Source organism: Phalacrocorax carbo, chromosome 7, assembly GCF_963921805.1.
Source record: "Phalacrocorax carbo chromosome 7, bPhaCar2.1, whole genome shotgun sequence".
Taxonomy (NCBI): Eukaryota; Metazoa; Chordata; class Aves; order Suliformes; family Phalacrocoracidae; genus Phalacrocorax; species Phalacrocorax carbo.
This window is the reverse complement of record NC_087519.1, coordinates 25,943,534-25,970,455: the sequence shown is the minus strand read 5'-3', so window position 1 is coordinate 25,970,455 and position 26,922 is coordinate 25,943,534. Positions and strand designations below refer to the sequence as shown.

General features: G+C 41.6%; 1 protein-coding gene across 2 annotated transcripts; it reads left to right on the top strand.

The window, feature by feature from the left end:
• The first annotated feature begins 6,029 nt into the window (after positions 1 to 6,029).
• On the top strand, positions 6,030 to 26,894 carry TRA2B (transformer 2 beta homolog). Of its 2 annotated transcripts, XM_064457110.1 has the most exons (9): positions 6,030 to 6,142; positions 13,109 to 13,242; positions 17,063 to 17,225; positions 18,075 to 18,263; positions 19,672 to 19,787; positions 20,905 to 20,988; positions 24,747 to 24,809; positions 25,543 to 25,616; positions 26,496 to 26,894. In XM_064457110.1, exons 1-9 carry the CDS (start codon positions 6,107 to 6,109, stop codon positions 26,504 to 26,506), a joined length of 870 nt encoding a protein of 289 aa, XP_064313180.1. In that variant the 5' UTR covers positions 6,030 to 6,106; the 3' UTR covers positions 26,507 to 26,894. The 2 variants fall into 2 exon arrangements, with proteins under 2 accessions (XP_064313180.1, XP_064313181.1); XM_064457111.1 differs by lacking the exon at positions 26,496 to 26,894 and having other exon boundaries at positions 25,543 to 25,624.
• Positions 26,895 to 26,922: the final 28 nt, after the last annotated feature.

Sequence of the window (26,922 nt, the reverse complement as noted above, 5' to 3'; positions counted from 1 at the left end):
GTTTGAGAATGTCTCAGCAATCTCTGGGCAGCAAGTTGTTCCTGTAACTGCTCCAACGTAACTTAGCATCATGGCAAGACTGACCATGTTGCGGTTCAGAGGATGCTTTGCTCATGGCAGCCCTCCAGCAGCTATTCCAACCACAGGGCATTCCCCCTGTGCAACTGTCACTGCTCCAGGTTCAGCAACACCAGCTGGATCACTCTTTAGATGTTGGCAGGAAATGCCATGGTTTGGTAAGAGCTAATAAAATCTTGTCATTGTGGGGAGAGGCATGTCACCAAAGACCTATGCAGGCTCCGTCTGAAGCTTGGTTTTCTCTTTTGGAAGCATTCTGTTCAGCCTCTCTGAAAAGCCAGCCAAGAGGATTGCTGTTTGCGCCAAGCTGACAGAGAGGCTTCTGCAGAAATTCTGGAAAAGAGCTTTGGAGAGGACTTTGAGGACTTCCAGGAAAGCTCCTGCTACCTGCAGTCTCTACCTACAGAGATTTTCCTGTATGATCGCACCAGCACTAGCACTGTTTTGCCAGAGAGCTGTACGGACACCATGGCAAGGCGCTCCTGAAGCCACCTTGGGACATCATGTAGGTCCAGTGATCTGATCAGGATGAGGGATTTCATGGCAGCCAAAACCCATCTAACCCAACAAATAGGAATTCTCAAGACAGCCATCCACAGTAAAAGGAGATAAAAAACTGGGCCTCTTCAATAAACAAAAGCTTGAAATTGCATCCCTATCATATCAAGCTAAAACATAGAAAGCATTAAACTGAGAACTGGCAAGTTATTTATATAGCAAATTGCTATATTATTAAAAATTAATCTCATCAGAGCAGCTTGCTGTCCTCATAGCCAACTGCAGAGAACAAGTATTCAATTTACTGTGTGGACTACAAAATTAAGAGTGAAGAGGCAAAGTCCACCAGATATGTGGAAGACTTCTTTGCTCAGACTGTTCTTCACTCCTGTGCCGGAGTTCTGTCGGTATTTCTTTCCTGTGTTTTATACGCTATCATTATACCCAGACAGAAATGGCACAGCACCACCACTGTGCCGTTGTAGTCCGGGTTTTGGTGCCTTGCCATACTGGCAGAGCTAGTGCCCGGTTATAGCTGAAATGCCAAAATGAGCATCTGCAATTTCCGCTGCTCACAGTGCCCTGCAGAGACCATTATTATTGGTTCCTTTTGTCAATAATACACGTCATATGAATAAATTTACATGGGAATTGGGATCCTGCTGATTTGTGTATAATAAATGTAAAATATTACGCTTCTTTATGCAGAGTATGCAATGCTGTGACACTCACAGGAAGGAGCCTGAAGGGATCAGGGTGTTATGTCCCTCCCTTATAAAGAGACCGAAAACCATGCAAAAAGGGCAGAGCGTTAGACTCAAAGCGGGTCGGAAAGCTCCCTCTTGCCTTCCTCCTCTCTGAAGAAAAAAACCCACAGAATTAGGGAAGGGAGCCAAAACACAGCAGGAGCTGTTGTGAACTGACTGCAGTCAAGATACTGCAAGGGGGGGTTAATAAAATAACAGGTACTGGGGAAGAGAGAAAAGGGAAAAAAGCAGATAAATCCTTTAAAAGGGTTTCTTGACCATTGCGGACATGGGTAGATTACAGCACCAGCACTACAGCCACACATAATACACTAGATTTTGAAGTTACAACCAAGTGGCAAATCCGGTAGTTTTTAAAATCACATTTTTAAAAGGATCTGGAGGACAGCACAAGGAGGAACAAGGAGGTACAGGGAGTTTAACCAGCACTGTCTCCTCCACCCAGATCTGCCAAGGACAATGCCACTTTGCAGGGGAAACGGCCTTTTCAGCCCAGTTGTTTTACCTCTCAATCCCGCTCCTTCCTCACATCCCCCATTAGGAGGTCAGTGTCACGGAAGAACAAAGATTAAGTGAAGATTAAGAACATTTAAGTGAAGATTAAAGATTAAGAACAAAGAGTAAGTGAAAAGTCCTGAGTAGAAAACACATGTTCATGGCAAGGAGCTGCTGGAATAGCTCCCAGAACAGCACTTTCACTCTGTCCAGCAGCAGGAGTTACGTATAATCCCCCAAAATTGATCCTCAGTGGAGCAGAGGGGCTCATGTCTGCACTGCTCAGGTCTCTGGAGCAGACTGGGCTGCTCTTGCTGCTTCAAAATCATCTCTTCGTGGTAACCTTTTGGCTGTTCCCCAGCTGGGGAAAGTACTGAAGTTCACCTGTAGGTCCCCAGCTACTGCAGTAAGGTGAGCTGGGCCTTGTTCGCACTGCCGCTGTTTGCGTTAGCCATATCCATGCTAATCGAGTTTGACTTTTTGGTGTTAATACTTTCAGATTTTTTTTCAACAGATAATAGACAAGGGAAAAAGCGAACAAAGGTGGAAGTTCCTTAAATTCCTGATTTCAAACGCATTTGAATACTTTTTAATAAATCCACCAACACAGTTTCGTTTCAGGATTGATGGAGTGAAAGTTATCTGATGCATTTGGTATGTTTTTATCAGTATTTTTCTGTTCCTGATCAGCTGTTGTACCAAATTAGTGAAGTTCGTGCTAATGGAATTTGTACACGCTGGGCACAGTACAAATGCAATAGCTCTTGTAAAACATGTCGAAAATAGAAGGTTTTTATTCTGTGCTGTTTAATGCTGCTGAGCAAGAATGATGAACAGCCTATGATCAGCTTCAGATGACTAACAGATATCATATGTAATTCGAGTAAAGGAAAAATCCGCTCCCATGAGTAATGCAAGATGAGGAAAAATTATTTTGACAAATAGATCTTTATGATGTAAAACGCAAATAGTGATGCTCACTTGGGAGTTACTAATTCTTTGGCATTTGCTTACTGAATTGCAGCCTATGAAAAAATACGCACTTCTGAAAGTTTTGAAAAGACCTTTTATTTTTTCAGTGGTGCACTGATTCCAACATGTCTGCAGCTGCAGAGCCAACCTGACAGCTCCCTGCTCCCCCTCCCCCTCTTCTTGCCCCTGCACCGTCCTGCACAGCGTGCCAATGTGCTTACTAGAGCACACAAACCATGTTAGGGAGTGAGCCAGCTCAAAAACAATTAGTGAACAGGAGTTAGATGGCTCTGCTGCCGAGGGTGACAGTCCAGTTTCTCAAACAGCTTTTCAGCAGCAGTGCGAGTGTAAGCTACCACCACCACCTCGCTGAACCCCTTCTTCGTGGCTGTGTGCTGCCCAGAACTGTGCCAGACCACACACTTGTGCGGCTCTTCACTGGAAGGGGATCGGAGAACCCATCCTATTAAGAATAACCTTTTTCCCTGAGCGCTGGCTCACCTTGCTGCTGAAAGAGCAGATAGAAATAAGGATGGAGATAAGCACAGTCACTGCTTGAATGCCAGTCATGTCTGAGCGTGCTCTGAAAACAGAGTGCATGACCTGAGCTGTTTGTAGATTTTGACAGATCTCTTCTCAGGAATGAGTTGCCCCTGAAGATGACGTAGCATGTGTGAGACTGCTACTTCAATTGCACAAGTGGTTTTTGTAAAATCTGACAGGAATATGGCTGTGGAGAACATGGTCAGGAGTCCGACAAGTGCATATTCACATCATAGGAATGCAAGATGGAAATGGTCCAAGCAAACCAGAAAACATCTCTTGAATCCGATTGAACTCCCCGCACAAAGGGAAAGGAAGGGATGCACCTCTGGGCGCCTCTGGGAGCAGGTATATAACCTCCTTGGGATCATCTCACACATCAGCATCACTGTTGCAGAGGCCAAGGACAGTGGACTCAGATGTTTGCCAAAAGGTAGGTTTGCTTAGGTAGCTCTTGGTTGGTCAAGTTTAAATGTGAGTAGAAAGTATCAGAGTGCTCTCTGATCTGCTGTCCCTTTTCCTTTGCGCCCTGTTCTCCTCCTCAGAACTTTATCAGGAGTGTCGGGGTGCCTGCCGCCACTAGGACAGGGGAGCTGCAAGATGCCTGTGAGGCAAACTCCAGCTGATTTATCCCCAGTGGTGTCTCCTTGGTCCTGCTGGTGAAGGGGAAGAGCTCGAGGAGGGGTGAGCAGACCCTGCAGGTCAATGCCTGGATCTGCAGCGGGTGTTGTGGGCAGAGATTTGGCTTTTGCAGTTACAGGACCCTCTCTGAGGGTCGAGGACTGCCTAGCTTTATAAGTACAAGCCAAGGGCTGGAAAACAAATGGCCAGTAAATTTTTTTTTGCAGCAAAAGCGAACCCAAGGAGATCCGCTGTAGAGTTCTGGTGCTTTCAGTCAAAACTCTCTGCTGCACATTTTGTGAGTGTTAAGGTTTCTAAAGTCAACCCAGAATTTCGATGTCATGCTCCTGAATATTAGCTCTGACAGCTCGTGTCAGATATCTCTCCCTGCCCCTTCAGTACAGGGTGCTCCTTCTCCCCATTGTTACAAGCAGCATATAGGGAAAACTGATTTTTGTGAGCTTGAGTTCTCAGCGATTCAATAAACACAGTGCTGCTTTCTGTAACTACATCCTTTCACCCTTGCTTATGACTTTTTACAGTGCCGTGTATCACTAACTGCACAGTAATGCCAGCAAAGCATTGAGATGAAACCATTGAAAAGTGGCATTTAAAAAAAAAAGCTGTACTATCTTTAAATCAGCAAAAGCCGAGAAAATACTGTTCAACCTTCCTCTTTGGTTGATAAATTCATCTTTGTGTTTCGGGGCTGGGAGGGAGAAGGCAGGCAGACAAGCAGCCTCCAGCTTCTCTCTTCTCATGAGTGTCAAACCTAATAGAAATGGAGCTGGAGTCCCCCCTGGGCATTTCAGGAGTCATCACGTAGAAATTTGCAGTGCTGGAGCTGCTCGCCACGCAGCAGAGTTCAAAGCTGTCAGCCAAATTGCTGTCTTCACTTTGCAGTTTGCTGCCAGCCTGCTGCCTGGTGCTTTTAGTGTTCCTGATCGAGCACGTTGCTGCCACCATTTAAATCTGTGTGGCAAATGGCGCTGGGAATAACCTTGGCAGCAAAAAAACCACAGTTAAAAAGAGGTACTGAGCTGTTCAGATCTCTGCCTTGCTGCTCGTTTAACAGCACAAATGCAGGGGTGTGCAGAGCATCATCCCAACTCTCACTATACAGAAAATGCATTTAAGCAAAGCAAAGTAATTGCTGCTGGCATGTCAGATAGTTATGGGAGCAGTCAGAGTGGGATCACATCCTTCAGCGGTGGTGTGCAGGGTAACCAGTGCACTGGGATATGCTGACCAGGCGTGATGACTCCTTCTGTCTCCAGACTTAAACCTTTGTGCAGTGCCGTGGTTTCAAGAGTGTTAAATAAGTCACCGTGCTGCTTAAAGTGAAGGGGTGTATTTCAAGTCGTGGCAGTCAACTCCCTTTGGGTGTCCTTGCTTAATACTTGCACAAGACAGAGCCGCGTTGACCCTTTGGGGATGATGGTGCTTTACTTGTGCTGAGTCTCTTGTCAGGGTGACATAAACCAAGCACCTATGAGAACAGTCGGTCACAACCGGAGTGCCTCCGTTGGAGAAAAAGGTGTTTGTGTGGCTCCTCACAGACGCAGTGGTACGTGTCTTAGGAAGAAATAATTGAAGGACTGGGCAAAAATGACTACGTGATGCTATGCTGCCCTCGCGTGGCTATTTTAGAAATATCCCGATCATCAATCCCAACCTGCGGTAAAATAATGCTTTAAAACTCATGGGCATCTTCTCCAAGAAAGCGCCTTGCAACCACAATTATTATTTTTTTTTAAAAACGGTTTCCACAGCCCCGCGCGGGCCGTGGAGGGTGAGGGCGGAGGGGAATGAGGAGATGCAGGCTTTGGACACAGCCTCCCCCGGCCGGGCGGGCAAGACCACCTCCACCCGGCACTGGAGCTGGCTCTGAAAGGGGTCACTCGTAAGGCTGTGACCGCCGCTCAGGACGAAGCAGCTCCCGACCCCAGGGCTGGCGACCACCAACCCCCACAACCTCCACCTCAGGGTCGGCGGGGGCGGAACCTCACCTCAGGGCCGGCGGGGAGGGGGCGGGACCTGGCGCGCGCGCGCGTTGGCGTCACTTCCTCTGCGGAGAGCCTTAGTGCCGGGGACGGTCGGGTCGGCGCGGCAGTGAGCGGCGCGGTGGGACGATGAGCGACAGCGGGGAGCAGAACTACGGCGAGCGGGTAATACACGGAGCCTGAGTGCGCTGCCCGGCCGGGCCCCTTCCCCTCCCTCCTCCGCCCTTCTCCGGGCAGCGCCGTCGCCCCTGTGTCCACGTCCCGCGGCCTGGGCGGAGCGGGTGGTGGAGCCGCCGCGGGAGGGGCCGCCGCGGGTGAGAAGGCCTCGGCGGAGGCGCGGGGGGCCCGGCGGGCTCGGGGCTTGGTGGGGAAGATGGCGGCTGGCCCGGCCGGGGAGGCGGTGGGGGCGCGCGACGGGGACGCTCTAGATGCCCGCCCGCCGGCGCGCTCCATGGTGAGTCTGCCCGGCGCCATCTTGGGCTGGTGACCGGGTGCGCCGGAGAGGGACAAAATGGCCGAGGGTGGAGGAGCCGCTTGTCGCGGTGTCCGGGCCCAGCCCCCGCGCCTCTCCCCGGTGGGGCTGCCTTGTGCCAGCCCCGGGAACGGTGGGGCTGCCTGGGAGGGTGCGGGCAGGGGCTGTGGCGGGGCCGGGCGGTCTCCGCCAGCTCTCACGGCGGAACGGGCCGGAGGCAGCCGGCTCCGTTCCCCCTTCCCTCCTGCAGCAGCGCCGGCGCTACTCAGCTCCCTCCGAGGTCGCAGCTGGGCTGCGGCGGTCTCGGCCGGTGCCGTAGTGCTTCCTCCTCCATTCCTCGACCCTGTTAGCTAGCGTCTGGGTAGGGAAGAAAAACCTCGAGCCGGCAGTAATCTGAGCCTTTGTTACATATGCTCTTTCCAAAGCTGCATTGCAGTTCACTTTTGGTGAATTACTTTCTAAATCGAGCTCCGATTTGCTGCTTGTCGCGCTTGCTTGTAAAATATTAACTCTGCTTCTCGGTGTGGTTGCTGCCTTGCATCCAGGTGGCTTGGTCTTTAATTTAATTTAAATGTGATCGCAGTAGTCGAAGGGTTAAACCTCAAACTGAACGCACCCAGTGGTAGGGCAGTATCCTTGCTTTGTGAAACCCGCAGCAGATGATCTCTTAAACTCATGTAGTTACTGCCAAGTTATTCCACTGTCTGGGTGGAATGTTACTAATATCACAGTAGACAACTTGCAACGCTTCACATTTGCGATGTACATCTGCAATGCAGATCACCTATAGCTGGTTTTTCTTTAGTGAATCAGTCTTGTTTTCCTTTAAGGTCTTCAATTTTTTCTGCCACAGGCAAGTGCAGCGCAGGGATCGATACTGCATTTTGGGGTTTTCTTTCAGCATCAGTCTAACTTTTTCAGTTATTGCAGCATCACAGGGAGTCATGAAGGTGATAAGTCGTTTTAAATTTTAAACCTTTGCTGGAGGTGGCAAAAGAAATCAGTGTCATAATTCCGAGCACAAAATTGCAGTCTCTTGCAGTGTCTTTCTTTGAATATGGCCTTACTCAGATGCAGTATCATAAGCTTGAACACTATGAGTGTTTCTACGTCAAGGTAGGTTAGGTTAGGAAAACTTTGTCTCCAGGAACGTAAAAAAGCTAGATGGATATGAATACTGAAAGATAAGGATTAAAGAACAGGCTTGTTCCACCCCCAGTATTATCTTTTCATTGATGTCTTCATGTCATCCTTACAATTGGTATATTTTTAGTGAGGGAGTATTACTGCTGACTTACTCAAGGTGGATTTCTGCATGTTTTAGTTTAAAACATTGATTTAATTGCTATTGTGCAAGTCAGACTGAAAACCAATTTAAGATGGTGGCCTAACTTTACTAAAGTTTGCCCGGGTAATCTGCACTGTATTTTTACTCTGAATGAGTGGAAGTGTTAAAAACTTTATAGCAAAGTCTTTCTGAAACATGATTGTGCAAGGTATGGTAGGACTGAAGTCCCATGTGCTTTTCTATTTTACCTTTTCTGTACTTCTATAAAAAAAAGTATAAATCATGTGCAGGCAGTCTTCACCACAGCTTAAAATGAGTTATGTCTGAAGTTCTGTGAATTGTGAATAGGTAAGTTGTATGCAGTGTATGTGTCTGTAAAACTAAAAGATAAAACCATAGATCTACAAGCCTGCCACTTTAGACTAGATCAGGGAGTGGCTTTTCTAATGCTATTTATTATATTCTTTGCTTACCTAAGGCTGGTATTTTACCAAGTCAGTGGCTTTCTACTTCTTTAAGCTGGGAGTGCTAAAGTCTCTGCAGAGTAGAACAGTCTTCAGATAAATAATCTAGGCATACAACTTTACAACTGTCTGTTAAGCTGTTCCAAGTCCGTGCTGTCAACAAGAATTGTGTTCCTGCTTTCTCCCTTGTACTAGTGTTTGTATAGTCAGTCAGATCTGGCAATTAAATCAGCTGAATTTTTTTTTTTCTGATTCCATTTCCAGCTGCATTGGTTTGCAGGCTTGACTTGACTGTGTAGCCACGAGTCCTAATGTCAGCACTGGGGATGAAGAAGAAATACCAGGTGCTTTTGCAAGTAATGGGACTTGCTATTTCAGCAGCAACACAAACTTAAACTGGCTTATGTCATGGTTAAAAAGAAGAAAAATCCCCAGTCAAATTCTCTTTTACAGCTCATATTCCATAGTGGGATTAAAGTCTGGAAACTTTTTAACTGTAGAGACTAAAAATTATTAAATTATACTAATTTCAAATACTGGAACATATTTCAAATACTGTCAGTATGCTGTAGATATTGTCATGTTTTTCAAGCCACTTTTATTTTGTTTTAACTCAGTGAAATTGGGCTCACTGAAGTGCATGTGATTCAGGCATGGAAGGGTTGGAAAGAAGACTAGTTAAAGGGAAAAATACTGTGAATTCATCCTGCGAATTAGTTAATGCTGATGGTGATTACTTGGTATGTGTACGTATGATCAGGAGCTGTTTTGATATGGTAGTCAGGTTTTTTGTTCTTTTTTTAATCAGAGTAACTTGTACTCAATGAAATGCTCAATTTATAGATGTTCTTACAAGGTACTTAACAGATCTAATTTCAAAAAATACTGATTTTATTACTAAATAATGAAAGAAGGTCTAAGGAAGCAGTTTGAGAAGGTTAGAAGCAAACTGATAGTTTCATGGCCCTAAAAGAATAGGTCATCCTCTGTGTTCCTCCTTCATCAACTGGCACTCAATCTGACCTCTAGGTGGGCTGATTCAGTTCCCTAAGCTGTCAGAAAATCGTTTGCTTTTTGCTGATGGCTTAGTTTCCTGCCAACTTGGTGGACTGAATAAGCTCACAGGGTCAGGGCTAGGGGCAGAGGTGGTGGGAGGAAGCTGGGCTTCCATGCTTGTGGTCTGTTTGCTTGATTTTTTTAAAAAAATATGTTCTTGTCTTTTTTGATGGAGTTGGGAAACTGTTGTGGAAAGGAGTTCTCCTTTCCCTCTGAGTGGATTCTCAGCCCCCTCCCCTCCTCCCCCTCCTCCAGCAGTGATCTGATCTTGTGATCAGGTTCTTCAGGGGGGAAATGAGGCAAGAGCTGTAATTTTCCTGTTGGATCAATTACTAAATTCGGTAGTAGAGTTGTTGAAGGAATGTGAAGTGAGCACAATTACACCTCTATCAAATCTGCAGTCAGATTTATTCATGTGTAATATGAGGCTGCACCTTTCTTGAGGAAAACAAGTGGAAATATGTAAGTTTATAGGGATTTAGGATTTTAAATATACTAGTAATTTTGGCTGTGTCTTACATTCTTAAGTAACTGAAATCTGTAACTTGTATTCCCATGAGGAAAAAAATGGGTCTCAGAAGTGCGAAGAACACATGACCCTCACTTATATCCCTTACAGCTACTTCTGTCCATGGAAACCTTTTTCTTTCTACTGCTCCCCAAAATAATCCTGCTGTTGTGACATTCCCTGCTTACAGAGGAGATGGCTGGAAAACATCTTCATGAATGTGCTTAGAGGTGCTAAAAATGTCATCTCTACAGTATTACACATTTTTTTAATATGCTTAAAGCATGGAAAGAATAATTTGGAAACCCCAAGCCTGGACTTCAGGGTTTCCACCTAAATTCCAATAGTGGATCCCCCTGATGAAGGGGAAGAACTGTTGGTAAAGATCAAGGGATCTGGTGGTTTTTAAAATCTATGCTTCAGAAAATCAAGGTTAGAAAAAAATTTTATAGTGACCGTCAGTCTTGATCTGCTTGCCAGCAGCATTTGAGTGTAGCTAGGATAAAGAAGGTTGTTTCTTCTACTCTCCCACATGCCATGACAGGAGCCTACTTTGGCAGTTCTTAAAAAACTTAAAATTCTCAAAGCAAAAGAGCAAAAAGTAGAAGAAGAAAATGTATTAAGAACAACAAAACTGGATAGTAGAAACTCCAATTTAAGTGGGCTGTGGGAGTGGCTTGTGTGACCCCTCGGTGTTGGAATAATGGGTTGTAAACCAAGCTTGGAGTGCTGCAGGCTCCTGGTATGTGGAATTTTGGGTAGGGAGGATTTCCTGGGGGTTGGGGTGGGGAGGGTAACAACTTTGAAATTTTAGGGGTTAGTACCAGTCTTACTAATATCTGGAGCAGGTAAGATGCAATGTATTCCTTTGAGGCTGGAAGTAACGAAGAAGTGGCATAATCCTGTAAAATGTGGTAGATCGAAGATAAAGGTTTAGAAGTAGTATGATCTGGAAACAAAATGTGGATGTGTAAAAACTGGAAAAAGTGAAGTCCAAAGGAGGTAGATGAAAATAAGCCAGCTGTTTAAGTTTGATTTGTATATACAGTTGTCTTAAGGTTTTTTTTTCTTCCTGAATTTCTTTTTGGATCCTAGGTGTCACATCCCACATAAATCTTAACATAATATAACAAAGATTGTCCAAAAAGTCTGTCAAATAGATGAAGGCTTCAGTCATTTGCTTATGCTGATACCATGTCTCTACTGATTTTCTTCAAAGCTTATTGCCTTCTAAAAACTCTAAAAAAGGGTTTGGGGTATGTTTATGGGCAAGATCCTCCCTGCTGCTTCCCTCCCATCATGTGTTTCTTGTGTCCTTTTCAGTATGGCTCCTTCTGTCTAGCCTGAATCTGTCAAGAGTGTTAAGTTTTGTGAATGATTTTTCCTCACATGAAGAACAGCCTTAGTTTTGTTTTTTTATCCCTCCTTCAATATTGCTTTGTCTAACTTCTAAGAGTTGAAGACTTCTTATGGCTAAATAAATACATTAACTCAGAACCCATCTCCATAGATTTTCTTTTGAAGGTAGTCACAGGTTTAGGTTAAATTTGTTATTTGTAACTTAGTTATCAATATTTGCACTGCCCTTTGCAGTGTTAGTATATGAGGTGGCTATAGTTTTGGACACTTCCTTAAACATTTTGCCAGAGAAAAATATGGCCTTGATTAACTTTGCTTTATTTCTGTTGCTCTTGGTATTAATTGAAAATCTGCTTTATCTTGCAAGTTGTGTCCCACCCTGTCTCCCCAGTATTGTATGGTAGACAATTGTAAATAGTTAAACTTTGTTTTAAGTTGTGTGGAAGAGGTTGAAGCATGATTAAATTTTGGTTTAGTGAATTATTTTCTGAACGGTTAGTATGGAATGCCCAAGAAGTTGAGTGTTCAGCCTGAAGAGATGTTACAAAGATAAAACAAGTGGTTTTTGAGAAAAATCTGGTACTCTGGTGGTGTTATTGATCAGAATTGACACAATATTTAGAATGGTTTCTTTTTTAGGAAAAGATTGAATTCTGCTGCTGAGTTTTAAATTTTCTCTAATATCTTGAAATGAATAATACTTTCAAGTGTGTTCAAACCAATTGTTTAAGCAGTGTGACTGAAGTTAAGCATTACACTGAAAAATTTCAGAAGTTGATAATGCTAATTAGGTTATATCATTACTGAAGATGATTACAAGTAAATAATAGAGTAGGTGGGGTGTTGTTTCAGAACAGTGTTTGAGTGTTTTGCACAGAATTGTGTTTTTGGTTGATGGAAAGTTATGATTTACTTGGAAGCATGAAGCCTGCATATGTAATTACACTTGTGTGGGCAGGATAGGTGTGAGTGTCCTCATAAACCTACAAACTAGGCATTCTAAACTGCAAGAATGTCCCAAAAAGTAAAGTAATTGTAAGTCATTGAAGGACAAGCAGCATTGAGCTTTCTGCATTCAAAAAGCACATCAGTTAGTTGTCTCTGGCTGCAGTAGGGACTTTACTTAAGTCACTTCTCATTGATTTTGTCTAAGTATGTGGCTGACAGTGCAAACTATTTTCAGTTTCCTAATGCTAGAATTCGTTAATAGATGTGCATTTGCTATTAAATATAGGCATAAATAGCAAATTCAGTTACTTTAGTGCTAAAGTTAAACTGAATTGACTGGATCTGTTTATAAAATAGTAGGGCATTTGGTAGATTCGATTCTTGAACTGCATATATAGTAAAAGTCCACAAAACTTTTTTTTTCTAGTTTCAGTTTTGGCACTAGATTTTATCCTGGAGTTTTTAAATATTCTTCATCCTGTTCTTTTTCTATTAAGGTTAATGTTGAAGAAGGAAAATGCGGAAGTCGCCATTTGACAAGTTTTATAAATGAGAATTATTTGAAGCTCAGGAATAAGTGAAGCTGAAATTTGAAAAAAAAGAAAGTGAATGCATGCTAATTATCAGACCAGAAGTCCCACTTGTAGAATATTGAGCAATTTGTGTGAAGTGGGGAAGATGAAAGAAGTCAGAATTTGAAACGGAAGAATGAAGAAAAGGAATAAAAATGAAGTTAAGATAAGAAGTAATCTGGAATCTGAAAGCACTACGCTAAGTAATTACTAGTCTGTTTATGTGTCCCTGTATATTTTGCTAAACATGCATGCATTATCTGTTTAATAGCAAAAGTATATGCAGGGTAAAGAAGTGTCTACCAGGGAAAAAAAAAAAATCTACTTAAATCTAGGCAGTTCTAATGCCAACTGCCCGGACACATAGATATGAATTTTTACCATTTATTTCACTGGAGCTTGTTTACAGACCTTAGGTAAAGGAGAAATTGTGTACAAATTAGGCTTTCAATATCTGCGTGCAGGAATCCCGTTCTGCTTCCAGAAGCGGAAGTGCTCATGGGTCTGGCAAGTCGGGGAGACACACCCCTGCAAGATCTCGATCTAAGGAGGATTCCAGGCGTTCCAGGTCAAAATCTAGATCCAGGTCTGAATCCAGGTGAGTTTCTTTCTTTTACCTCTTCCTCCTCTTCGCAAGTCAGATGATTTTCTGAGGTGAAGTCCAATGTAGCCCAACTCTGTTTCCAGAGATAACTGGTGATCTGTGGATATTGAATGTAAAGGGGCATAAGTGGTGTCAGGGTTTGAAAAGAGAAACTGTAGAGTTGCATCTTTTTGTAGCTTTTTTCCAAGAGGTAGGCAGCTCTGTACGCTTGTACCTCTGCTGATACAGTTTGGAGGTGGCCTGCCTTTTAACTCTTAGAATAATGGCTAGTTTCTTAGCATGAAGCATTAGGAACTCTAGGTGTTAGTTTTTCTGTGCATTAAAAGAAATACATGCATCATCAGACTTTCCATTTTGGGTCACATTAATGTATTACATTTTCTCGCTGGAAGCAGTGATGTTTCTGGAGTAGTGAATGGTATATTCCATGAAAAAGGAGCAGTAGAGATAAATGTGAATTTCAGTTGACATTTGTCTGACCCTTTAAATATATATTAATTTAAGTTGAAAATGAATGGGCTTGGAAGGCTTTAAAGATTAGACAGCTTTCCAAGCTCTCAAAAAAAGTTGTGGAGGAAGTAGCTTGCTTATTGTATTTGTTACATGGCAGTGCAAATGTACACTGTGAAAATGCTTTTTGCACTGTATTATCTATCCTTAACTTATACTCATCTGCTGAACAAGCTGTGTGCAGTGACAGAATTCCTCTTAAAACGTTAAGAGATGTAACTGAGACGTAAAATATGCTGATAGTCAAAAAATAAGAATATAAACATCACTGCTGGCAACTTTACATTGGCTTTACGAAGTGTGTCATGTAAGAGGTATGCATTTAGTAAAGAATGACTAGAGAGGCAACAAAACCTGTAAATGGGTGAATGACCTTATTAAGAGTCTAGATAATTGAGTGCTGGCTATGGAAATGAGTGTTGATAGTTCCTTTGCTCATTTGTAAGCGTTCAGGTTAAACCATGGGTTTCAGCAGTGGGGTTTCCAGTTGAGCTGTTCACAATATACTTTTACGTGTATAAGTGATGAATTAGGCTTGTCAAAGCTTGGGGGTCATGCTAGAGGAAGGATGACAACTCTGGAAAACATTGTGCTATTAGCAATGACCTGTGTTTAGGTCTCCTTGCAAGATCAAAGTTATCAGTTTGAAAGGCTTTTGTGAGAAGTAAAATACTTGGGAAATTTTGTCAGCAGAAGAATATGCTTATGACCGTGTCAGAAGGACACAGAAAAAAATAAGTGTCAAATCATGCACTTGGCAGTCCCTGTAGTGCAAGTACAAATATGTCAAATTACTTTAATAAATAATTGGTAGAGTAATAACCACTTCATAAAGCATGAAATTGGAGTTGCTAGTAGTGGGAGATTCATAGGACAACTCAGGAACGGTCAGTCCAAAATCCTGCTAAAGGCGGAGTCAGCCCTGCACTCAGACTATGTTCTCAGGGCTTTATCCAGTTGGGTTTTGAAAAGCTCAGAGGGTGGAGACTGCACATCACCTTTGGGGAACCTTCTAATTTTAAAATAACAAGCAAGTCAGGACCCAGCCCAGCATGTCCTTCTGCACCTTAAGCCATAACCCCCAGGGATTCCATACTCTTCAAAGCACCGTGTTTCTCACTTGCAGAATAACTAATACTGTGTAAGAATGCAATTACAAATTGTAGAAAATGCTGGAAGAAGCAAATACAAGATCTAGAATTTATTAGAGACCTGACAAATAATTTACTTTTACAAGAAATAACTCTTAAAATAATACCCTGGTAACTGACTTTACTTTTTGATGAACAAAAGAAGCTTATGACTACCATGGCTTCCTGAGCATTTAACAGCTGTCATGAAAATGCCTATCACTGGAAACACTGGGATTATGTTGCAGAGCTACTGTGTTCATTAGTAGGTTTGGGCAGAATTGTGTCAAGGCACATATTTAGAACCAACATACTTATCTCTTTTCAGTGCCGTCACACGTTTGGATGTGATCACGAGCAGGTCATCTAACTCTGGCTCTCACCAGAGAAATAACCTTGTGAGAACTTTCATATTTCTTGGTGATTTCTGTGCAAATGCATTTTTGAATTTCCACCTTTAATTAATTAAACTTTGATTTGGGAACAAATCTGTGTCCTGGCGTATTTGTCAGTTGGGGTGTGGATGTACATGATTTAAAAATGCTTTTATTGAAGTTATTCATCATCAGCATAGCAAGCTTGTTATCTTTGGCTGACTCTGTGAAATCTAAACAATTTTTAATGAAGGAATAGGTTTTCCAGCTGCGGTTGCTTTGCAACAAAGGACAGTAATGGCAGTATGACATGTAAGGCAGCAGTATAAGCAGTGCCTATTTAAAATAAGCCTTGTTCTCTCACATAATGGGCTATCCGGTTTAGAAGTGTCCAGCTTTTTTTCAGTGTAATGGGTGCATTCTGTTACCTGGGACATCAGTTCTGTGTCTACCTTCCCTGCCCCACCCCCACCCCCCCCGTAAGCAATTGAAATATGGCTGTATGCATGTGTTGAACTTTTTTTTTTAATTATTATTTCTGTCTGTCTTTACTGTCTTCCCTGCCTCAGGGAAGCTCTCTTTTTACTTTCTGTTGCCAAAAATAATTATTTCTAAATACATAGTTAGAAGTATTGCAATGGGACATGCTGAAGTAATTTCTCCTGGACGTGTATAAATGCTTCCAAGTTGAGGGTGACAGAACTTAGCTGGCTTACTTTTGACAAGGTTGAAAGCATTATTTTAAGGAGGCCTGTAACATACAGAGTGTATATTGTGCAGTTTGGCTGTCTGGTGACACTTACCTAGTGAGAAATCCTGACTCTGGAAGAAGCTGTTAAATGCTCAGGAGTAAAAACGGGTCCAGGTTAAGAGTTCCATTCATGCCAGCGTAGTGGTGGTGTTAATGTGAAACACGGTTGTGCAATGATGGTAGCTTATGGGCTCAGTCACTTGTTAACTACCTTGACTTCCACAAATTAGAGGAAGGACATTTAAGACACAAAGAAGTCTGAAGATTAACAGTTTATGACTAAAAGCCTTTGAATATTAAACTGTTTATTGCACTTGTTAGGCTTGCAGCTATTTTCTTTGTAGTTGTGTGGAATGCATATTATTCGGTGGCTGCCATCAGCAGGCCAAACTTATGTGTAATATTCCAGTTTAAGTGTCTACCCAGCTTTTCAACTAAGATAATGTGTTGGGAGGGCTGAGGGTTTAGTAGAAAGAATTCAGGTGTTTCAGAACCTCATCTCCTGACAGCACTAGGTCCATGAAGTTGTTTCTGGAACTGTTCTGAGGAGGCCTGGCATGAAATTAGTGAGCAGTTGCATCTTTGCCTAAATACACTTGAAGTGTGAGCATGTAAACATTCATGAACAGCTATTGTTAAATAACTCTTAAAATACCAGAAGGTAAATAAGCCTAATACTGCATCATTTCCTCAGTCACGTTAAGCTCTTTCAGGGGCATTTGCCAGACTTCTGTGCTTGTAATTATGTACTGTGTAAAAATTGTATTTGCTTTTCAGTGTCACTAAAAGCAGCATTAAGAGTGCTAGAATAAGCAGAAGTGTGCATCTCTGCAATTGTGCACGCTTTGTGTGGTCATATTTACTATTTACTCCTTAGTCACTACTCTCAAGGACCATGCACTAAATTCATTATAGCTGAATCATGTGGTACCACGGGTTTTTAGAAAATGGTTATTTGGTCTTTTTATTTGTGAATATCTGATGTATTTTTGAAGGGTTAAAAACACAAACCCAATACTGTACCTTTTTTCCTTTTTTTTCCCCATCAGATCTAGATCAAGGAGGAGTTCCCGTAGACACTACACAAGGTCACGCTCTCGTTCCCGCTCTCATAGGAGATCCAGAAGTAGGTCTTACAGTCGGGATTATCGGCGACGACACAGTCACAGCCATTCACCCATGTCTACTCGCCGACGTCATATTGGAAACAGGGTATGTCTGTTATAGAAGCAGATGGCTCCTATGTAGTCCTGAATACATCCTGAAATCAATTAATTAATGGGGGGTTTCCAGAAAAACATTCTGCTTCCCTCTCAGGTCTATTTAAAATATATTGTTGAGGTTAATTGTCATTTGGCTGTTGATAAGGTATGGATTTCCTTAAGATTGCTTAGGATTGTGAGGTGGGGGTGGGGTGTCTTGTCTGTCTTCTTAACAGATGCCTTTAGAAGTGCTACCAGTGCAAGCTGTTGTCATTATACCTGATGTAATAAATGAGCAAATGTAGGCAGTGAAGGATGGGGGTAGAGTTAGGAGGGAGAAACATTTGTGCTTTTCTTGATTAAAAGCCTGGAAAACTAAAACATTTCACTAAAAGCTGTTTTGATGGTGGCTTTATTAAATAAGCATACAAATTGGCTTGCTTTTAGCTGCTTTACAGGCCGAGTGCAGTGTGGTTCATGCTGAAGTAGGGGGGAAAAGTGATAACTAATGCAAATGAAGATGTGATCCAGGCCTGTGTGTGTGTATATATATCCACATTCAACAGTCATCAGCTAGCCTTTGGAGGGAAAACTTTTTAAAATACAGTACCTGTTATGTGTTGTAACTGTAGTTTGTACAGTACTCCCAAGAAATGCAAAGTATTTTTGTGAAAGGAGGCTTGTGTAGTCATAGGTTTGATTTTAATAATGTCTATTAGGAAGTTAACGCAACCTGAATCTCAGCAGGCGTTTTTGTTTTGGCTTGAAGCTTTGACACTGACAATTTATGAAATACCTGTACTGCAAATAAAAGCAATTTTATTATAACCCCTATCTATCTATCTACCTGTTCCTTCAGGCAAATCCTGACCCAAACTGTTGTCTTGGTGTGTTTGGATTGAGTCTGTACACCACAGAAAGAGACCTGAGAGAAGTTTTCTCCAAGTATGGTCCAATTGCTGATGTTTCCATTGTGTACGACCAGCAGTCTCGGCGTTCAAGAGGATTTGCATTTGTGTACTTCGAAAACGTTGAGGATGCTAAGGAAGTAGGTTGGGGTACAGAACGTATGGCATGTTTGCTGTGGTTTCAGATGCTGGGATGTATACTCTGTAACAGGATATAGCCTGGGGAAACTCACTGTTTGACTTCTCAAGTGGTATAGGAACCTTTAATGTTAATTCCTTTTGACCGTTTGAAATAATCATAACACAAGAAAGTCCAAAGTATCTTCCCTGCCTTCTTTGGGCCTAAAAAATACTTGGCACCTCATAACGTCAGTCTTAGTTCAAAAGATACTTGCTGTGTACCAGAGGAGAGAGGGGAGAGGTGTGAGTAGTGGTCCCTGTGGAGACTGAGCTGTAGTGTAATTCACAAAAGCAAAGTTCGGGCTAGCCATAGTGCAAGCTATGCCAACAAGAAAAGAAAACAGGAGCACAGGCTCTCTGTTTTAATTATGAGATGAGAGTCCTTCGTAACTCCACATATGATCCTATATTTAATAATACGCATGTTCAGAGTGGACTAGATGGCCATTTCAGAGCTCTCTATAGGAGTGCTAACGTGCATTCTGCTGACTTCTAGTGCTTCAGTCTGAAAGGCGGTGGGGGGAATCTCTTCTGAAAATAAAAGGCCGGGCAAATGTACAGTGGCTTCTTGGTCCCTTCAGATGCCTATGGGAAACCCTAAGGGATTCAGTAAATTGAAGGAGTGTCGATATCATATAACAAATTACGGCATTTGGGCTTACAAGTGCTACAGAATGAACAGGAAATTCTGTACCCACCAGGTATAGAATTCTACACTCAGGCCAGCCCTTGGAGAGTAGTGTGCTTATGGGCTGTAACTAGGCTTATATTCTGCTTAAATTCCACTACCTAAAGTCTCTAATGTCTTCTTTTTTCCAAATTTGGCATGAAGACTTTCATGTTAGGCTGGAGCTTTGGATGTAGGTCCTGCTAGTTGGCAGAAAAAAAACAGTGGTTTGGGGTTTTTTTGCTTCAAATTTACTTATGACTCACATATAACTATATTCAAGGTGATAGCAGGCTTTAAAGATGTATTGAGGAAAAAACATCAACGTAACTGCTCTTCTGTTAACTTGTGAATGCTTTGCTTAACATTGTGTGTTGGAGTAGTTACATCTCCCTCATTAGAATGTTCAGAGGTTCCTCTTAATCATGTTAGAAACAGAGGCACTGAAACAATTGTTAAATTACGTTCCTTTTAGGCTTTTGATGCAATAAAAGTCACATTTTAAGTGGTTACTGAAGCTTTAGCTGGCTTAAAATGTCTTCAGAGTGTAGGTTCAGTGTTCTGTATAAGGCATAAGTGAAACTTAGACATGCGTCCTAACTGAACCATCATAGGACTTAGTACTTGAAGCAGTTGTTACAAACTTGTATTGGTAGTAAAGTTCATACTTACAGCTAATTGTATTTTATCACCCCGCTCAGGCAAAGGAACGTGCCAATGGAATGGAGCTGGATGGAAGGAGGATTCGGGTAGACTTCTCCATAACAAAAAGACCTCACACACCTACCCCTGGAATCTATATGGGAAGACCCACTTAGTAAGTTACCTGTGTGGATTTTTTTCCAAATCAGTACAAGATGGGATTAATTATCTTGTGTTTTGATAAAACTGTTCTGTATCCCCTTCAAGAGACCTGATATTGTGTATTTCCTACTTTATCAGGCTTTTGCATTAATGCACTATTCTGAAAGCTGTTCCCTTGCTTCTAACTTGTGTGCTGTACAGTACATGGATGTTTCAGTACTAGAAACTAAAATACAAAATTCACCACCTAATCTACTTGTTTTTTAAAGAAAAAAGTCTCCGTAACGAGAGCCATGCTAACACTGATGGGGTTATCTCACAAAGCTTCTGAAAACTAAAAAACCTCCACTGATAAAGGAGACTTCAGAATTAAAAAACAAAAAGACTGCATGTGGACAGGCATCAGTGGTAATGATCTAGGGTCAGCCTGGATTACAGAGAGTGGAAGCCTGGGTTCCTAGTTATGCGGCCCAGACGTGAGTTATCTAAACATTTAAATAAGTCGACATAGATATTTTTTTCACAATTTCAAATCTATTTTCAATTGTCCTATGTACCCTCAAATATTAATGTCTTTTGCAAGCTCAAGTTTACAAGAGTGAACAAACAAATAATAGTTGACCAGCTGTGTGACGAAATTTCCCTATCCAGAGTACACTTTTGGCCTGAAGTAGCCAAAAACGTCAGTTGTTTTCCCAAGTCATTTCCCAGTTGTCCTCCCAAGACTTTCAGCTTATGGTACTGGTGGTTATGTAGTTGATGTGTTGAGACTGCAGGTTAGGTTTTTAATGGGAAAGTCCTTCCAAAAGGAGCTTTCTGAGAGTTAAAAGTGGATGAAGAGTTGTAACAGAATGGAATGTCTCAAGTGCCTGTGATATCAAAAGGTTAAGAGGTTTCAGACCAAGGAGGAAAGTAGCTGTCTTAAAGTTCAAGCATCGATAAAAAGCAATTATTCAAGTAGTTCTGTTCCTGTCTGCACTGATGGGAAAGTGGGAGCACTCTCAATCATTTCAACTGTGAGGATGCGAGGTAATAATACAACCCAGTTAAAATGGTGTAAACTTCACTGACAGAAAAGCACTGCAGTGTTTTATGTTTTATTAAATGTAATTCTCTTTCACTACTTGCAGTGGCAGCTCACGACGACGAGATTACTATGACAGAGGGTATGATAGAGGGTATGATGATCGTGACTATTACAGCAGATCATACAGGTGAGGCAATGTTCATAATATTTTACTGCTTTTAAACCATGCTTTCTCATCTGCATTCCTTCCTATATTAAGCCGAGCAGTTCATCTTGTATGCCAAAACATCCTTGCACTCAGTCATTCTGCAATCTTAACATGACATCACCAAAATGACTGCTCAGTGTAAATCAGATTGGTTAGCTTGAGAAACACTTCGTGATGTTTAACCTGAGGCATGAGTTAGTCCATAATGTGTTTTTTTTTTTTACTGTGCATTAAATCTTGAAAAACAAAGTATGTTCTCTGTGGTCTCATTTTAAAAGAATCTTCTGTTGATTCATCTGTTAGCATTGAAATGGTGGGAATACAGGTGCAGATCAAATATTTGAGTTGGTACTATAGTGCCAACTTATGTCTTGAGCATAATGTAGTAGACAAAAAATGGAAAGTGTTAGTGGTCACCAGTATCCCTTACTAAAAATTATGACACCTCAAATGTTGCCAAAAATAAGGAATCAGGGACTGGAACACTACCTGTTCTGTATTGGACACTTGCATTTTAAAAGGGTTTTTTTAACATACTCTGTCAGGTTGGGGGGGTGTGTGTTATATGAAGGACTTGCACCTCCTGTTTCTGTCATCTTCAGCCTAAATGTCTGTGTTTGACAGCATAGTAGTTAGCCAAAAGAGGTCAATATTCAGGTAGCAATATACATTGCCAGAGGGCTAGTAAAGCTGATCCAATCATGTTTTCAACAGATCTTGTTATGTAATCGGTTTTGGTGATAGAGCAAGCTTGTCTTCTGCCTTTTCCATTAAGGCTGCCAATGCAACTTTTTCCCTTTTAAATGCCCACAATTTCTGGGATACTTCTAAGTTGGACGCAAAAATAAGAGTTCATTTTTTCTGCCTGCAATTACCAAATGTTCCTGTAGTTGTAGAATTCTATAGTAGTACTTCCAAAGTGTTTTGCAAAGCTTAAATGAATCTGCAATGGATGGATTTATGATTGTTCCCTGATGGTAACCATGTATTAATGCCATTTGAATTAGTGTATTTCCATGATCACATTATAGCTCAAAGACAAAGGAAAGAATACATTCTGTGATCTTAGCTTCTGTTGCTTTCTAGGTGTAAAACAAAATATATCGATAGCTGTGTGGTCGTTCTCAGTGACAGAGGGTAGCTATTTCCTCCTTCCCCTCCTACTACTTTACTTTCAGCCACTGTTTCTCCTTCCCAGGCATGGCTTCCAATCTGTTCCTCCCCTCCCTATTGTCACTTAAATCAGAAGCCTTGCTGCTGCAGTGCTTAAATGCTGCTGTGGACAGGGAGGGGATCAAGGTGTGCTACATCATCACAGTGAACACAAGCAGAAAGTGTTCTGCTCATGTTTCTGGGAAGCAGTCATAGAGGCAAAGAAGTACCCTAAACAGTCCATTTTCCTGAAACATCAGTGGTTTGAATATTTTGGAGAACTGTAGCAGCTAAAATCTGAAGCTGTTACTGGGTATACAAGAACCAAAATGTGCTGGGTTTCATTTTGCCAGTGTATGTAGGCTTTCATATGTGGCGCTCTGACCAAACTTCCAGTTTGTTTCAGAGCATAAGGTACAAAAACTTGCTTGGGATAGTTAACATAGCCTCATCTTACTTAATGTACTAAAAGTAATTAACTGATGCAGCTCATTGACGTGTTGGGAAACAGAAAAGACTTGCAATGTAGTCTTTTAAGTGGTGCTTCTCACTTGCTTCTCACACATTCTGGTTTGGTAGGGTTGGGGGGCGGGGCGGGGAGTTTGGGGGGTTTGGTGTTTTTATTTTCCTCATGGGGTTCTGATGTAAACCTATCAAAATGGCAAAGGCACTTAAGAACCAGCAAAAGCTGTGGGGCTATGCGGTAAGGGTTTTACACCATCAGTCTTTCTTCTTACACTTCATAGTACAGATTTCCTTATTCTTTCATAAAGGGTCAGTCAGGGTATACTGATTGTCCTTGAAATCTGTTGTTTGTTGCTTGCGTGTTCTTAGAATGTAATTTACTCCTTGTTTAGACTATAGTATGACCCAAAGTCTTTAGTGCTTAAGTGTTACTTTTCTCATTCCTGATAGTGAAGAGTGGCTCAGATGTCTGTAAAATGTATTCAGAAGTTGTAATTACATCAGTTCTGGGTGCATGCTAGTGAGAAGAGTTGCAGACCGTGATGGCGACTGAACATAAAGAAGAGTACATGCATTAGATAAGGAAGAGCAGACTAGTGAGAAGTGATGTAAGATGATGGATGACGTAGCGTCCTAGTCTGTGTAGCATATCAGAATTCATGGCAATGCTTTGGTCCTGCATTTTGAGGCAGTCATATCCTGGGCAATGTTCTGACCTTCCTACACGCTCTCCCATCTTGTCTGTTGTGAACTAGGGCTTTGAGGTGGAAATAGTCAGAATATTGACAATTCTGGCAATTCATTTCCCATCTTAAACCCAAAACAAAAAATGAAAAAAAAAACCAAACCCCATACCCCCATGTTTTAAAGTTCACTGCAGAACCTTTATAATGTCTCTTCGTAGCTGATACAGAAAGGGTGAAAGTAGGCCACAAATGGTTTGTGTGTGGCTATTTCAAAAATATCATGGTCTGCCCACTTTCTCAACCTGTAGATATTGGTCATTTGAGGGAGGGAGAAGACTAGTGTTATGTATGTCATGAGTGCTTCCTTGAGGAAGGGAATGTTAGAATTGTAATGCTCTGCTGCATCTTTAACATACTAGTACTCCACCCTAGAAAATCAATTGGTAATGATTACTTTGCATTTTTCCCTTCCTTGCCCTCTGCAGTGAAGCCTTAAGGGAAATAAAATTTCAGATGGGAATTGTCATGTTAAAACTTCAATTTCTCCTTATTGCCGTGGGATGCTGAATCTTGGGTGGAAAAGTATCTGTAAACTGAAGAATAACCTTAAAAAAACAAACACCCACAAAGAAAAACCCCAAACAAAACCCCCAACTTGTACACTAGCTGGCTACCAGAGAAGACTGGGGGGGGGGGGGGCAGGGGAGATTCCATCAGCAGGCCTCCTTTTTTTATAGCGTGGTATTGTGTTTTGGGCTTTCTTACGATTTATGGCCCTTTTGAGCTGCTGTGAGACATCTGGGGCAGTGACTGTTCCGTAATCCAAGTTTGGTTTAGCCTCCTGGTAATGCTTTGCTGTGTCTAAATCTGTGGAGGTACCAGCCCAACCACTTCATATTGTTAAATGCTATAACGTATTATTTCAGTTTAGGCAGCTTCTATGTAAGGAGAAGTTGTACCACAGTTCTTAAATGGCCTTGTTTAAACGTGATTATGAAGTGTTAAAATGTAAGGATGTGGGATTTCTTTTGGAATCTACTTTTTTCTCAGGACAGTGAACTGATCTTGCTACTTTAAAAAAAAAAAAAGTAAAATTATTTACATCAAGTGGGTAAGCATCTGAGAACAGAAATAGTCTTAAAAGTGAAGGCTATGTAGTGATCTTAAATTGCTGCTCATTGGAGAGCATGATGTCATAAAATACAGTAATGGTCAGCTGGAACGTAAGTCGTCTTTAACTGTTCCTTGACACTGAGTTCAGCTAACCGGGAATACATAAAAATGAACATAGTGAAGTAATTTAGCATTATCCAGTGTAGGAACTGGTGGTGGTTTTTCTTCACGTTTTCTTACGCTTGTTGCTGCTTTTTACTTATATGATGAACTTTTTTGTTTTTAAAATTTTCAAAAGTCATTCTGCTTTTGTATTCACAGAGGAGGTGGCGGCGGAGGAGGAGGAGGATGGAGAGCTGTTCAAGACAGGGATCAGTTTTACAGGTATGATAGGAAAGCTTTCAGTGCCTGGTCAACAGTAGAAGTATTCTTGGATATGGTATTTTCTTAGTATTCTATGAATCAAGTCTAGGACATCTTTAAACACATTAAGAGAAACTGGGTGGATGCAGAGTACTTGCAACTCTTCAGTGAGCAGTGCAATTAATTTCAAAGGTTCCCTCATTGTTACGTAAAGGGGTGAGGTTGATATAGGGACAGGTTTTGTGCAGCTTTGCACAGGAAAAACTCAAGATTTATGCCAAGAAGTCCTGAATGGTTGGGGATTTTCCTAGGCAAGGAAATGTAAAACTTGGGAGTGCCTGGCTTGCAGGGGTTTGGGGAAGGGGTTGGTTGTAGCAATGAATACTGCTACTCAAATCAACTCTTCATCTCAAAACAAATAATTGAGATGAAAAGTTACGGTGTGATTTGGCTTACACTGTTTTTTTGGGATGCTCTTGGCTTGAAACACTAAAATTGCTGTAGTCAAGCCATGAATGTGAGAGAACTTATTTCTTTTATTAGTGCAAAGTAGTGTTGCTCTGACCAGGTAATAGAGTATTAAGAAAATTGACATCTTTGCTTTGTTATCCAGTAGAAATGTTGATCAGCTCTTTATGTGCTTGTTAGATTTCCTGAATGCAGTCTTGATACCAGGATCGGGTTAGAGGTATCCACATAGAGCTGCTGCCGCCGGCTTTAATGCAGGGATTGTTTCTGTTGCCTTCTTTCACAGGAGGAGATCGCCATCCCCATATTATAGCCGAGGTGGCTACAGATCTCGATCCAGATCTCGATCCTATTCACCTCGTAAGTAGTCTTTAGAGCTCGCATATCAAAAGCAAATTTCTACTTTGGCTGAACTACTTCTTTTTGAGGTTTTGCATCCATAAAGACTATTCAGCTTCAGTGTGGTTTTTTTTTTTTAAACCACAATTCCCTTTAACATTTCATTGAGCAATTGGCAACCTTGAGGACAGACCAAATACTTAGTTTGAAAAAAAAAAAAAAAAAGAAAAAGAAAAATTAGGTATACCACATGTTTGAAAAGTCTGAGGTATGATTTTTCTCTCAAACTGTCTTAAAACAGGAGTTTGTAGTATGCTGACGGTGTGGTTACCTCTAGGATACAAAGGCTGAATTCACAAGCCTTGCACGTTCTAAGACTGGAACTAAATATCCTGATGTAACTTGTTAAAGAGGAGGTTAACTTCACCTGATGCCCAAATAGTGCTTCTTTTTCCCTGAATTGCTTATTTGCGTGGAGGATAAAGCTGCATTTTGATGGCAGAAATCTAATAGAACACAACAGCATGCCTGGCATACTCCCTTTGTAATGGATACAGGGTGAATGAAGAGGTTGTGTTCTCATGTTCCCCCGTTGCATCCAAACAAAAACAAGGGCAACTTTTACTGATGCGTAGGGAAACTGGCCACTGCGGAGCAGTTACAATGCGAATTCTCATTGTGCGCCGAAACACCACACCTGGGCATATGATGGGAATCGGGGGCTCTCTCTCCACAGGGACTTAGCGGCAGAACTGTACTGGCTGCTGGACTTTGTCGTAGACAAACCGTAAGGCTCTGGAATTCGATGCAGATTTGAGGGGTGGCAGTGAATCTAGAAATCTTTAAAAATCTGTCTGTCCTTGGGAAGCCTGACAGTGTATATATTGTTTTTTCTTTCAGGTCGCTATTAAAGCATGACACAAAGGAATTTCTAGCTACAGCATTTGAGTTGAAACTGCAAGTTGTGGACAATATTTCTATTGTCTCTTCTGTTTAAACAAGTGAACAGTGCCTAGTGAATAGGTGACTTTTACACCTTTTATGAAGACTACTTCTGTGATGTTAAATGCTGTTTCATTCTGCATATTTGTGTAGTTTGGTGCTTTGTTTCAAGTTGTGTTTTGAAAGAAGTATGTTTTGCATGTATTTTTTTAGTCTCAATTTTGACTCCTGAAAGGTTTCTATTGTAAAGACAAACTGTTCGGTTAGTTTTTCTACTGATTCCAAGGTATTCTGAAGATCAAAACCTGTGTAAAATGCTTTCAAAAAGTGAAAAAAAAAATAAAAAAAATAAGTTTGGTTTTTCTTTTCCTACTTACTTTTTCCA

Excerpts from the sequence above, each read along its gene's own strand:
- TRA2B (XM_064457110.1), top strand. The coding sequence starts at position 6,107 with ATGAGCGACAGCGGGGAGCAGAACTACGGCGAGCGG. Across the intron at positions 13,243-17,062 it reads AGATCCAGGTCTGAATCCAG|ATCTAGATCAAGGAGGAGTT; the intron begins GTGAGTTTCTTT and ends TTTCCCCATCAG. Across the intron at positions 17,226-18,074 it reads GACGTCATATTGGAAACAGG|GCAAATCCTGACCCAAACTG; the intron begins GTATGTCTGTTA and ends CTGTTCCTTCAG.